This window comes from Mobula birostris, chromosome 22, assembly GCF_030028105.1.
Source record: "Mobula birostris isolate sMobBir1 chromosome 22, sMobBir1.hap1, whole genome shotgun sequence".
In the NCBI taxonomy this organism is placed as follows: domain Eukaryota; kingdom Metazoa; phylum Chordata; class Chondrichthyes; order Myliobatiformes; family Myliobatidae; genus Mobula; species Mobula birostris.
In genome coordinates, this window is record NC_092391.1 from 30,369,418 (window position 1) to 30,382,940 (window position 13,523).

General features: G+C 40.5%; 1 protein-coding gene across 4 annotated transcripts in view; it reads right to left on the minus strand.

Moving 5' to 3' along the window:
* LOC140186350 (astrotactin-2-like) overlaps positions 1-13,523 on the minus strand; it is a 1,795,681-nt gene that overhangs the window by 166,615 nt on the left and 1,615,543 nt on the right. For 3 of the 4 annotated variants that reach the window (XM_072240512.1, XM_072240511.1, XM_072240510.1), the window contains one exon: positions 13,180-13,321. The exons of the other annotated variant lie outside the window; for it this stretch is intronic. In XM_072240512.1, the coding sequence (XP_072096613.1) occupies positions 13,180-13,321 (142 nt within the window). The remainder of the gene's footprint in view (positions 1-13,179; positions 13,322-13,523) is intronic. 4 annotated transcript variants of the gene reach the window in all.

Here is a 13,523-nt window from a genome sequence, read left to right on the forward strand (position 1 = left end):
TCAACATACGTGTATTATCAAAGTATGTCTCCAGTACACAACTCCGAGATTCATCTTCCCTACAGACAGCCATGAAGCAAAGAGAACCACAGAACCCGTTCAGAGAAAAACATCAAAAAACATGCAAAAAAAAACAACTAATCGTGCAAACATCAACAAGAACATCAACCCTCCCCACATACAAAAAAAATCATACAAACATCAGCAAGAAAATCAGACCCCCACGTGTAAAAAATCAAATAAAAATGGTAATTCTAAATTATCAAAAATTATTTTTGAAATGCACTTTTTGTTTTAGTATTCTTGCTATTTGAATGTAGCAACCAAGAAAATTAAAGAGGTTGAGATCTAGCAGCGTAGACGTGGACACCTCAGTAAACTGGCATTGCTATTCTTAGAACAAAGGTGAATGAAAGATAATGATAGGCTTCATTAATAAGGGAGTGAATGGTCTCTTCATCCATAGTATAAATTAAAGGGAAATTTAAGGAACTAAGTGCCTTCACGTTTCCTTTCTAGCAATTAAGTTGTTTGAAGGTGAGATGCCTATTAAACCTGTCAGTCTAATTTGTAAGCAGCCACTGCATCAGCAGGAAATACAAAACATACAAAATGCTGGAGGAAATCAGCAGGTCAGACAGCATCTACAGAGAGAAATAATCAGTCGGCGTTTCAGGCCGAGGCCCTTCATTCTGTCCCATTGAAGGGCCTTGGCACTCAGAACTGGACAGAATATTTAACTGAACGGCAAATAATGATTTATCATAATTTTGTCCATCCTTCTTAGATTTAAACTTAATGCCTCCAGTTATGAAGCCAAGAAGCCCATTGTTTGTTACCGATATCTAATCTAGTCACCTTTAAAGACTTCAGGACTTAACCTCAGTCTCCTCTGCTCGTGAACAACTTAACTGCTTTTCACTCTTTTCCCACCAATCCATTGAATGAAAATTGTTTTTTGATATGATTTCTTCCAAATCTATTGGACTTTACAGAATTCAATAGAATATGAAGCACAGAACATTTAGGAAGCATCTGGGCAAGCACATGAATCATTAAGATGGAAGAGGCAATGTTTGAAAAGCTAGTACAAAGGGTGAGTGAAAATGAGTGGGTGATAGTTGACATAGACATGATGGTTGATTGTCTAGTGTTTGTGCCATATGACTGTGTGGCACTTTTGATAAGAAGCAGGGAACTCAACCTTAATAGTCCATGCTCGACCTAAGCCACCAAGCATCCTATCCATTAGCATACTGTCCGTTTCTTCTTCCTCTTGTTCAGGCAAGGACATTTTTTATCACATTCCTTAGTCATCGATGATGAAAGGCCTTGTGGGAGTCAGGAAGTTAGCATATACCATGAGAAATATAACTTATAATGTGGAATACACAGCCCCTTCCAGCTATCTTGATTATGTGACCACAAGGATTCTTATGGCGGGATTTCTATCACAGAAGTGCTGTTGAACTTCTCACAGAGCCTCTCTTGCAGAAAGTAATGTTCACCTGGCTCTTAACTTACAACAGCACGCAATGCATCCACCAGGTCCATGCTAACTCCCAGGACAGTAATCCAATTAGTCCCATTCCTTCTCTTGCTATTTGTTTGCTCCCTTGCAACTTACCCTTTCTCACTGATGCCCTTCAAGAACTCTTCCATTCTTTATGTCATTAGCCTCTGCTGAGATAAGTTATAGCAGCCAGCTAGCTGACCTGTATGTCTCCAGGATGTGGGAGGGAAATCACGCTGTCATGGAGAGTATGGCTGAACTCCACACAAATGGCCGTTTGCCACGTATTCGCCCAAGCCTGAATGTTGTCCAAAACTCGAGGCAAGTTTCAATACAGAAAACTTTAAGTCATTGCTCTGAGAAGGACAGTTCTTGATAGGTGCATTGAATACTGCAAAGTTCCTCTATTCACTTGAATAGATATGAACTAATTATAGAAAGCTAAAATTAGTTTAAAGCTAGGTATTCCTTCAATGATGAAATTAGTCTTAATTACTTCCAAGCAAGCTCACTGGCACTGACAATTAAGTTCTATGACTGTAATCTTTCATTCAGGTTTTCATTCCTTTTGTAGATTTGAAACAATTACGTACATTTCTAGCTTCTGTCTCTTTCCTCTCTAATACTTAATTCAGAGTTTCTTCTCTTCTTGGTATTCAATGGTCAGCAGAGATGGGTATGCCAAAGGAATTGTTTCTGTGCTGTTGGACTTGACGAGTACAAAGTTCTTGTTTGTTTTCACTTTTAATACCTGATTTGGCAATGAATCAATCTCTAAACATTCACTTCCAAGATTGCACTCCGAACTGCTCGTGGAGGAAGTCCACAGCGTAACTGTTAAACATGGAAATAACAAAGAAATCAAGCAGGAGGTCCAAAAGTAACACTTTTACTTGCAATTTAGGGCAGATTCAGATAAACCAAAGAGAGAGATGCACCACTTCCATCTTGGGGAATGCATGGGGAAAGTCAATTTGACAAGGATAATTCTAACATCTGATGAGTACCAATCATTCACCAGTAACAGTGGAATTTAGAACACAGAAGAGTGCAGCACAGGAATCGAATCAGAATCATAATCAGGTTTATTATCACTGGCACGTGTCATGAAATTTGTTACCTTAGCAGGCCCTGTTGCCCGCAATATTGTGCCAAACTAATTAAACTAGCAATTAAATGCCGAACTAAACAAATTCCTTCTGTTCATATCCCTCCTTTCTCTGTGCTTTCATGTGCTTGCCTAAGAATTACAATCAGAATCAGATTTAATATCATCAGCATATGTCATGAAGTGTGCTGTTTTTCTGCAGCAGTACAATGCAATACCTGATAATAAAAAACTGTGAATTACAGTAGATATACTGTATATATCTACAGCAATTCAGTTTTATACATAATACAGTATTTATATAAAATAGTTAAATCTAACAAATAGTTACATTAAAATTAAATAAGTAGTGTAAAGATTAGTGAGGTAGTGTTCATAGGTTCAATGTCCATTCAGAAATCGGATGGCAGAGGAGAAGAAGATGTATCTGAATCATTGAGTGTGTGTCTTCAGGCTCCTGTATCTCCTTCCTGTTGGTAGCAATGAGAAGAGGGCATGTCCTGGATGATGGGGGTCTTTAATGTTGGATGCAATCTTCAATGTTTCTGTCATGTTTGCCTCCACCACCACAATCCCTGATAGCGCATTCTTGGCATCCACCACACAGTGTAAAAACTTACCCTGCACATGTCTCTTGAACTTACTCTCTCTCATGCATGGTCTTCTAGCATGGGAAAAGGTACTGGCTTACAATCATCTGGCAGGTCTCCTGCTCCAGAGAAAAATAACCCAAGACTGCCCAACCTTGTACCCCATAACACATGCCTTCAGTTCCGGGCAGAATCCTAGGAAACCTTTTCTGCACCTTCTCATAAGCCTCCACATCCTTCCTATAATGGGGCGACCAGAATTTGGTCCATTACATTGTACATTTTAATGACCTTTAATAAGTGCTCTGTCTGTTTGTCCGGCTGGCTCTGGAAGTCATTTCAAGGGTCAAATGTGCATTAAGAGTGCATGTGTATAACAAAGTGCATTGTAGTAGAGGTCACTAGAGTTTTGTTAACCTTTTGATGGGCCTGGTAAATACTGCATGTGATCTCTAATCTGAACCAAAATTAACTATTGTCAGGAGGGATATATTCCAAAGTAGAAATGAAATAATGACTCTGTATTTATTGAGATGAATATGGTTTATTTGGTCACAATATAATAACGGCCAATATCAGAGATGTTTCTGCTACCAGTTTTGCAGTCCAGTCATTTTCTACAGCTTTTTTGGGAACCGTTAGATGTAATACTGCCAGGTAAAAATATGAATGGCTAAAACTAAGTTCAGAAAAAAGAGTGTGTCAGGGATCCAAAACTGCCAGCAAGGATTTCTGATGCAATGTTTAATCACTTAAGACTTTAGCCTTGTGCTTTTGTTGAATATTGATTTAAATTTTGGATGTTCATTAAAATATGGTGTTACTTGTCACAGATGATGTGCTGGAGTGCAACGGGAAAAGTGTCTCAGCACCATGTGATGATACTGCAAGTGGGAGTATTTACATATTTATTTATTTGTGGAGATACAACACAGAATAGGCCCTTCCAGCCCTTTGGGCCATGCCCCGATTTAACCTTAGCCTAATCATGGGACAATTTACAATTACCAATTAACCTACTAACCAACATGTCCTTCAGCTGTGGGAGGAAACCGGAGCACCCATCCCATGTAGCATAGTGGTTAGCGCGGTGCTATTACTGCTCGGGGCAACAGAGGTCAAAGTTCAATTATCATATCATCTGTAAGGAGTCTGTAGGTCCTCCCTGTGGAATATGTGGGTTTTCTATATATGCTTGTGTCAAAGACATTAGAGGAGAACAATCCATTACTTCTGCATTGATTTTATCGTGGGAAATTTATTGGAGGAAATTCTGGCATTCAGACCAGAACTCACTGCACTAAATTCCTGGCTAAATCAAATTTATCAGATGTCTATTCCCTCCAGAAAAGGATTAAGAATCTATGTTAAGTGAGAGACTCTAACACCCAAAGTAACTCTCAATTAACATTTTCCATTCTCAAGATATTTGGGAAAATGAAGACACCTGAATACTTTTTATGTCAGAGAAATAATGGTCAATATAAATATTTTTTTTGTTGAAGACTTAATTTCATCAAGTCTTGTTGATTTGCACTGTGGAAAATCTCATTCTTGATATTCCATTAGATTTTTTTTACCAACCATGTACAATTCTTAATATGTCTCAGGTCATTAGTTTTACTCTTATAGTCTTAAAGCAATAATTGATGTACAGATCCTTTGTATACATTATATAGCAGCAGCCAACAGCAGCAAAAGGCATAAGTTCCCAAAATAAGAAAATATATAAAATGTATTTTTGATCCCTGCTTCCCCCAGTATCGCAGAGAAAATTTACAAGAACATTGCTGGGTCTGGAGGACTTGAGTTAGAAGGAAAGATTGAATAGGTTAAGAACTTTATTCCTTGGAATGTAAAAGATTAAGAGGAGATTTGATAGAGGTATACAAAATTATGAGGGATATAGATAGGATAGATGCAAGTAGGTTATTTCTACTGAGGTTGGGTGGAACTGCAGAGGTCATGGGTTAAGGGTGAAAGGTGAAAAGTTCAAAGGGAACATGAGGGAAAACTTCTTCATTCAGAGGGTCATGACAGTGTGGAATGAGCAGCCAGTGCAAGTGGTCCATGGGAGTTTGATTTCAATGTTTAAGAGAAGCTTGGATAGGTACATGAATTGTAGGGGTATGGAGGGCTATGGTACTGGTACAGGTTGTTGGAAATAGGCAGTTGAAATGGTTCAGCACAGATCAGATGGGCTGAAGGGACTGTTTTGGTGATATACTTTTATATGACTCTATGACTATTACATTATTTATTTGAATATGTGTGAATATGCACAGTGACAATTACATCAAATTATTTATGCTATTATCCCATTGCAAAAATAGCAACAGAGGTTAATAAAAACATGTAAATTCATCCATTGCTGATATTACACAGCTCACTTTCAACCCCATGTTTCTTTTATTGTTGGTTCTCAGTACATATGTGCATGTGGAAGCACACAGAAGTTAATTTGGAAATCCCAGAAGAGTACAGCATTTTAATTTTATACTTGATCAGAAGTGAAAATACGAACATGAATAATAGCTGAGAGAATTAAAAGCAGTAATTAGATCTCAAGGTTCAGATGATAAATTGCTTAAACTCATCGCTTCACACTTAGAAAGTAATATGAACCTTCAATTTGATTAGTGTTCCTTCCAGAAGCTAGAATTCCCTATATATATGAATTCCCAGTAAAGTGGGCCATATATCACACGTCCTGAAATGCACAAGTAGGATATTATACAGATTATGTTGAATAATATCACTTCTATTTATATTTCAATACATATATGTGCATGGATTTCTTTAACCATTCAAATTGCCTTTTTATGAATATCGCACTGATCTTTACAAATGCATTGCATTTATTCTTGAGAGTGTATCACCTTGACCCAGTTCCATTACGTTTACACTTTGTCTCTGGAGAGAAAGGAGATTTCAGAAGTTAGAACCTGGTGTGAAAAGCAAACTGCTGGACGAACTGAATCAGGCAGCGTTAGTGGAGAGAAGTGGATGGTCAACAACACCTTTATCTGCACAGTTAGGTTCTTCCAGCAGCTTGATATTTTGCTTTGTCGTTATTAGTGTTTTGTGGATGAATTAAAACTTGGAACAGGTACACCTGCTTCAAAGAAAAAAATGCATCATGTATCTAGTGACTACTTTTCTGTGGTTTACGTGTTCACATTGAAGGGGCTCAGAATTGAAAGCCCTACAGAACTGAAATTTCCTTCTGAAAGAAAAACAAAGGCAAAGGAAAAGAAATGGTTGAGGAACAGAGGCCTTGAAAAGTAGTTGTGCAGTGCTGCTTTGTTCTGTGCTGTTTCACTGAGTTTGATCCACTTTAGGGTGAAACACAATAACCCAGTCATTTCATGTCACTCCAGAGACTGAACTGGGCACCAACCAGCATGAGTGCACATAGCAGGCAGCTGACATGATATCCGTTTCAAGCATGCTTTGAATTATATCATTCACTATGTAACACTTCCTTTGGACCATTGCAGGGAAAACTAGGGAATAATCATTGTTTGGTATTCCTGGGACAGCAAGCTATTTGCAGATCTTTGTTGGCCTGAGACATTGAGAAAAGTCCCTATACTTAATCTGATACTTTTTACAAAACCATAGGTGTCCCTTACTTCTCTACCAGGGTACAGATGTAATCACTATGGGCCATTGATCTCCCTGACTCAACAGGGAGATCCTTGAACCCTTCCATCCTGTGGTCTCCAGATCCCCGCTCAACAATTGCCCAAGGCACCTGAGGCCTTGATCGTTACATTCCTCAGCTCCTACTGCTCGCCAACATCTACACCCAAGCATCGGCACTTATTTATTCAGCAAATGTCTCCAGGCCCTGATCCTCATCACTGCCTGGAAGGGCAAGTGCACCTTTTGATGGATATTTACTTTTTAGGGCCCGAAAGGCTTATTACTAACCTCAGCTTTCTACTGCAGCAGTATGACCTTTCTCAAGGGTCAGAGTTGTTTGTGACAAAGTTAAACTCCTAACAAGTATTTGGTGCTGAGCTTCTATTTGTAAACAAGAGCCCGTCTTTGGTTCTTAATGTAAATTACAAGCAGTAATCTGTTTGAAACTAAAAGGACATCTGGGCTGGCTGCTAAGAGATGTGGTTAGCAAAGTGAAGTGACCACTAGATTTCTTGTCTGCATTAGGCAAACGGAAGACAATGGGGTTAGCTGGCCTACAAAAGCCAGAACACTACAGCAAATTTGCACTGTAGGCCTCAGAAGCTTTTAGACCATTTGCATAAATTTCTTTGTCCCAGCAAAGGTATCCGTAAAACGTCACATGCAGATAATGTCACCTAGTAGCAGAACAGTATTATTAGGATGCATTGGGGACTGATTGTTAGCAATGACAAGAAGAATGACAGAAAGAAGAAGAAGGATTCATTCCTCAGCCTTTGGTTTCTGTGATGGATGACTTGCTTAACTGTAACCTGTTGGTAGGTTCTTTTAGTTCACAAGAATTGCACTTGTGCTCAGAAACCCTTTCCAGTTTGTAAATTTTCTGCAATTAGGAAATCATTTATAAAATAGAAATCCTCTGTTAGTATTAAAGGCATATTTAAAAACTACCTAAAAATTAAAAACGGGTATCATTAAAAATAAAATAAACTGTTTATATGTACCTTCGTTTGCTGGGAGTATCTCCATCTCGGTGGTGGCACGATGGGGGGCAGCATGCAAGGAGTGGGTATTCGCAGCTAGACCTCACCACAGAGACTAGACAGCGAAGCAAGCTAACCTTGAGGCGGAAGTGGATAATCTCCTTGTAGTGACTTTATCCGCTCAGGGGATCTCCCATCCACTGCTACCAACCTTATAGTTCCCACACCCCGCACTTCCGTTTCTACCTCCTACCCAAGATCCACAAACCTGCCTGTCCTGGCCGACCTATTGTCTCAGCTTGCTCCTGCCCCACTGAACTCATCTCTGCATACCTCGACACTGTTTTATCACCCCTTGTTCAATCCCTTCCGACCTATGTTCGTGACACTTCTCACGCTCTTAAACTTTTCGATGATTTTAAGTTCCCTGGCCCCCACCGCTTTATTATCACCATGGATGTCCAGTCCTTATAAACTTCCATCCCCCATCAGGAAGGTCTTAAAGCTCTACGCTTCTTTTTGGATTCCAGACCTAATCAGTTCCCCTCTACCACCACTCTGCTCCGCCTAGCAGAATTAGTCCTTACTCTTAATAATTTCTCCTTTGGCTCCTCCCACTTCCTCCAAACTAAAGGTGTAGCTATGGGCACCCGTATGGGTCCTAGCTATGCCTGCCTTTTTGTTGGGTTTGTGGAACAATCTATGTTCCGTGCCTATTCTGGTATCTGTCCCCCACATTTCCTTCCCTACATCGATGACTGCATTGGCGCTGCTTCCTGCACGCATGCAGAACTCGTTGACTTTATTAACTTTGCCTCCAACTTTCACCCTGCCTTCAAGTTTACCTGGTCCATTTCCGACACCTCCCTCCCCTTTCTAGATCTTTCTGTCTCTGTCTCTGGAGACAGCTTATCCACTGATGTCTACTATAAGCCTACTGACTCTCACAGCTATCTGGACTATTCCTCTTCTCACCCTGTCTCTTGCAAAAACGCCATCCCCTTCTCGCAATTCCTCCGTCTCCGCCGCTTCTGCTCTCAGGATGAGGCTTTTCATTCTAGGACGAGGGAGATGTCTTCCTTTTTTAAAGAAAGGGGCTTCCCTTCCTCCACTATCAACTCTGCTCTTAAACGCATCTCCCCCATTTCACGTACATCTGCTCTCACTCCATCCTCTCGCCACCCCACTAGGAATAGGGTTCCCCTGGTCCTCACCTACCACCCCACCAGCCTCCGGGTCCAACATATTATTCTCCGTAACTTCCGCCACCTCCAACGGGATCCCACCACTAAGCACATCTTTCCCTCCCCGCCTCTCTCTGCATTCCGCAGGGATCGCTCCCTACACAACTCCCTTGTCCATTCGTTCCCCCCCATCCCTCCCCACTGATCTCCCTCCTGGCACTTATCCGTGTAAGCGGAACAAGTGCTACACATGCCCTTACACTTCCTCCCTTACCACCATTCAGGGCCCCAAACAGTCCTTCCAGGTGAGGCAACACTTCACCTGTGAGTCGACTGGGGTGATATACTGCGTCCGGTGCTCCCGATGTGGCCTTTTATATATTGGCGAGACCCGACGCAGACTGGGAGACCGCTTTGCTGAACATCTACGCTCTGTCTGCCAGAGAAAGCAGGATCTCCCACTGGCCACACATTTTAATTCCACATCCCATTCCCATTCTGACATGTCCATCCATGGCCTCCTCTACTGTAAAGATGAAGCCACACTCAGGTTGGAGGAACAACACCTTATATTCCGTCTGGGTAGCCTCCAACCTGATGGTATGAACATCGACTTCTCTAACTTCCGCTAAGGCCCCACCTCCCCCTCGTATCCCATCTGTTACTCATTTTTATGCACACATTCTTTCTCTCACTCTCCTTTTTCTCCCTCTGTCCCTCTGAATATACCTCTTGCCCATCCTCTGGGTCCCCCCCCCCCTTGTCTTTCTTCCCAGACCTCCTGTCCCATGATCCTCTCGTATCCCCTTTTGCCTATCACCTGTCCAGCTCTTGGCTCTATCCCTCCCCCTCCTGTCTTCTCCTATCATTTTGGATCTCCCCCTCCCCCTCCAACTTTCAAATCCCTTACTCACTCTTCCTTCAGTTAGTCCTGACGAAGGGTCTCGGCCTGAAACGTCGACTGCACCTCTTCCTACAGATGCTGCCTGGCCTGCTGCGTTCACCAGCAACTTTGATGTGTGTTGCAGGGCTTAAGATCTTTTGAGTTTAGAGCTTTGTGCTCAGGGAACCTAGCACCATCATACCCCACTTCCCAAACAAACATTGTTGGTCATCCAATGACTGATGACAACCTAACACTAGGCTCAGATCCCAAACGGTCCAACGATTGCCAATTCTCAAATTTCCTCTCTCTGTACACTTGTCCCCAGCCTAGAACTTGGGATGTGAACTTTCCTGCCATCAAAAATGTGTTCCTGAAGTTTGGAGCAAAAATTTTTAATAACTACCAGTGTAGACATTAGATTGCATGAAAATTATGATTATCAAGTCTTAAATCTGCCTTATCCAAAACTTAACTAGGGCAATCTTTCTATCTTTAGAAACATACTTCCTTGCATTCTTATGTACTCTTTCTTTTGTCAAATGCACTGTTGACACTTTCTTGTATTGCATTTACCTCTGGAACAGTATTTCCTTCATCTTTCAAAGTCCAACACATTGACCTTTAAGAATGCATCACATTGGGCCTCACCTTGACCCATTTCCATTATCCTTACATTGCCTGCTTACCCAACGACTAACCTCAATCACGTCTTACTTTTGCCCACATAGCAACAGAATATGTGGATCCAGATCAGCTTCAAAGACCACGGAGGACCCACCAATAGACAACCCTTTAGGAGAACTTCATGCTCGATTTGAGTGATTGCACTACTACTACTGCACTGCTGTACATTGTCTTGTCTTTACTAGTACTTTGGGTTGAATTATAACTGAATAAACATGACACTTCTAGGTGAGTCACCTTATCCTGAATGAGATTTCCTTCAAAGACATATTGCCCTCATCAGTATATGAAGAGAATCCCATCAACAAATGTAATATATGATTTTTACCAAGTGTGTTATTATTACAATAAATAGTTAATTCATAAACTGGTTCGAAAAGCTGATGCCAGAAACATCAACTTAAAACATTCCCAACAAAGGAACACAGACACACACTTTCTTATCTCCAGGCTTACTTAAATAGCTTATTTTGAATTTAAATTCCCCAGCTGCTTTGGTGGGAGTCAAATCCGTGTCCGGACCTCTAGGTACTGATCCAGTAAATTTATCACCTGGCTTCCTTAATGCATTTTGATACAACTATATATTACTGTCTTGTTAATACATCACAGATAATGTAGTCTATTGATTCCTAGATTATAGTTTTAAATGGGAACTGGTAAATAAAATGGAATTTTTTGCCAAAAGTTAAAGAGAAGTTCTTGTAACTGCAAGTTTTGAAATGAAAGGCTTTTGTAGCTCTCCCCACTGTTCCTACCATTTCTTGCCCCTCAGCGTCTAATGGTGTGAGTGGCTATAGGTCAAATGTAAATTAGGGTGGCCAGTTCAGCACTGGGAGTGTATGAAGTTTTTGTTATATTAACAGGAAAAATATTTATGTGCATGTCGTTCCTGAAGTGCAATGCCAACGATATTTCCCGGTCTCGCTGGGTTTCTTCTGAAGGTGGAAGTGAAAAATGAGCTTGGTTGTGTTTAACCACAGAATCTAAAGCTTCGGTTATCCTGCGTGTCTCCTGAGCTGCAATATACTGTATTATTAACAAGCTCCAGACTTTCACATCAGAACTATAGGCTTTGAAATCTATCAGCCTCAAGTATCACTTCCAAGATTCCAAGATTACAGAGGGGACCAGTGAAACTGATGTAAAGCGGATCCTTGCCAAAGGACTAGAGAAGATTTTAGACATCCAGAAGCAGGCTTAACATAGTAACAAGTAATACAATTATATTATTATGTCAAATATTACAAATTACTTGTCACTGTTTCAGTACGAGAAAAATGGTTTGCAATACAAGTAAAAATCCTCCATTGAATAAATTTGTCCCTGCACTTTCACAGTTATGCTTCAATGTGGTGGAAAATACTGAAGTAGTTACACTGTCCTTAGATAGCAATGATATGAATTTGGCATTATAGCAAAACTCGGTTCAGCAATATTAAAAGCTTTGGAAGAGCACAGTAGGTCATTCAGGTAAATACCCTGTGTATAAGGATGGTCCTGCTATGGAATTTAAATACTTGCATTTCCAGTTCTCCATGATTAATTCAGAAACGGATTGAAAACTTTCCAAACTTTTTACAGAGGATTTGGAATGCACACATTTTCCTTCACACACAAGAATCAATCATAAACTTCTTGGGCTAATACTTCAAAACCTTGCTGAGCAGTTCGGTGAGCAACTTTGATGAGGCAATGAAGGAATAAGATCAAAAATGTCCCAGTGAGAACTTCGAAGAACGAACAGGAAAAATAACCCCATTGTTGGTGATTTGTTTTTATATCTGGCCATGGCAAAGAGAGGCTGAGAATTTACTCGTTTGTAAACATGAGGAAAGCTGGCAGGCAAACATGGGACTCATCAAACACAAACCTTCTCATGTCAAACACCGCTGTAGAATTCAATCACCCAGCAGCAAAATGAATAAACACAAGGGTATATCACTGAAATTTGTTCAGCTGTGACTTCTGCTACTGTCGGGCAGAGAGCAAAATAAAAAGCACCTCGTAGAGGTGTTAAACACTGTCTGCCAAGTCTTGACAGACCCCTGTATTAAGAAAAACAAACCAACCATAAAACATCCTTCCTGATAAAGAAAAATTGTCATTAAAGAAGAAATGCTGTAGTAAGTGAGTTGTTTGTACAAACTAGCTGTTGCAAATCACAATCTTTATTAGTTTGTCAACATTTGTTTCCTTCTATAGTTTTAGTCATCCACAAATTTTGTTTTAAATCACCACTAAATATTGTTTAAAAGATCCCATTTATAAATGTAAAGTATCTTTGCTTCACTCCAGGGAAATCCAGGAATGTCTAAGATTTGAAGTAATCTTCATGCAACCCCAAAAAAAATTGCACTACCTATTGGAGATTCAGGAAAGAAAGTTAACTATCAAGATTAATCCAATTACTTTGAAAAAGGTTTGCTTGCCTCCTGATTGGTGATTCCAGGCACAGGTGGGTCAATGGCAAGAGAAGTGAGTGTAGTGAGACCTTCATAAATACACCCAATCAGAGTTGGCAATCCCAGTGTCTCTACCTGTGTACCTGCACAAGCATATGTGTAATTAATAGTTGCTTACTTGTAAAAGCTGTCCGGTTCCAGGCACTTGAAAATTAAGGAGTATGTGGTCAATTCTGAGGCAAGTTCATGGTTTTTCCCTACCACCACGCAGGAGGACCCCAGGCCTGAAAGAAGGTCATCAGCAAAGCTCAAAGATTCACCTGTTAAAATAAAAAAGATACACAACAGAGGGGAGAAGCAAATGAGTTAAAATAAGCACTGACTAACAAAAGCTTCTTGATATGCATCACGCAAAGCAGCTCTGGCATTTTCACAGGCTACTCCTCTGCAATGGGGGACAAGAAGTTAGGGGAAAACTGGGTTATCCTTTTTCTCTCATTTCTTTATTTTAATTTTAACCGA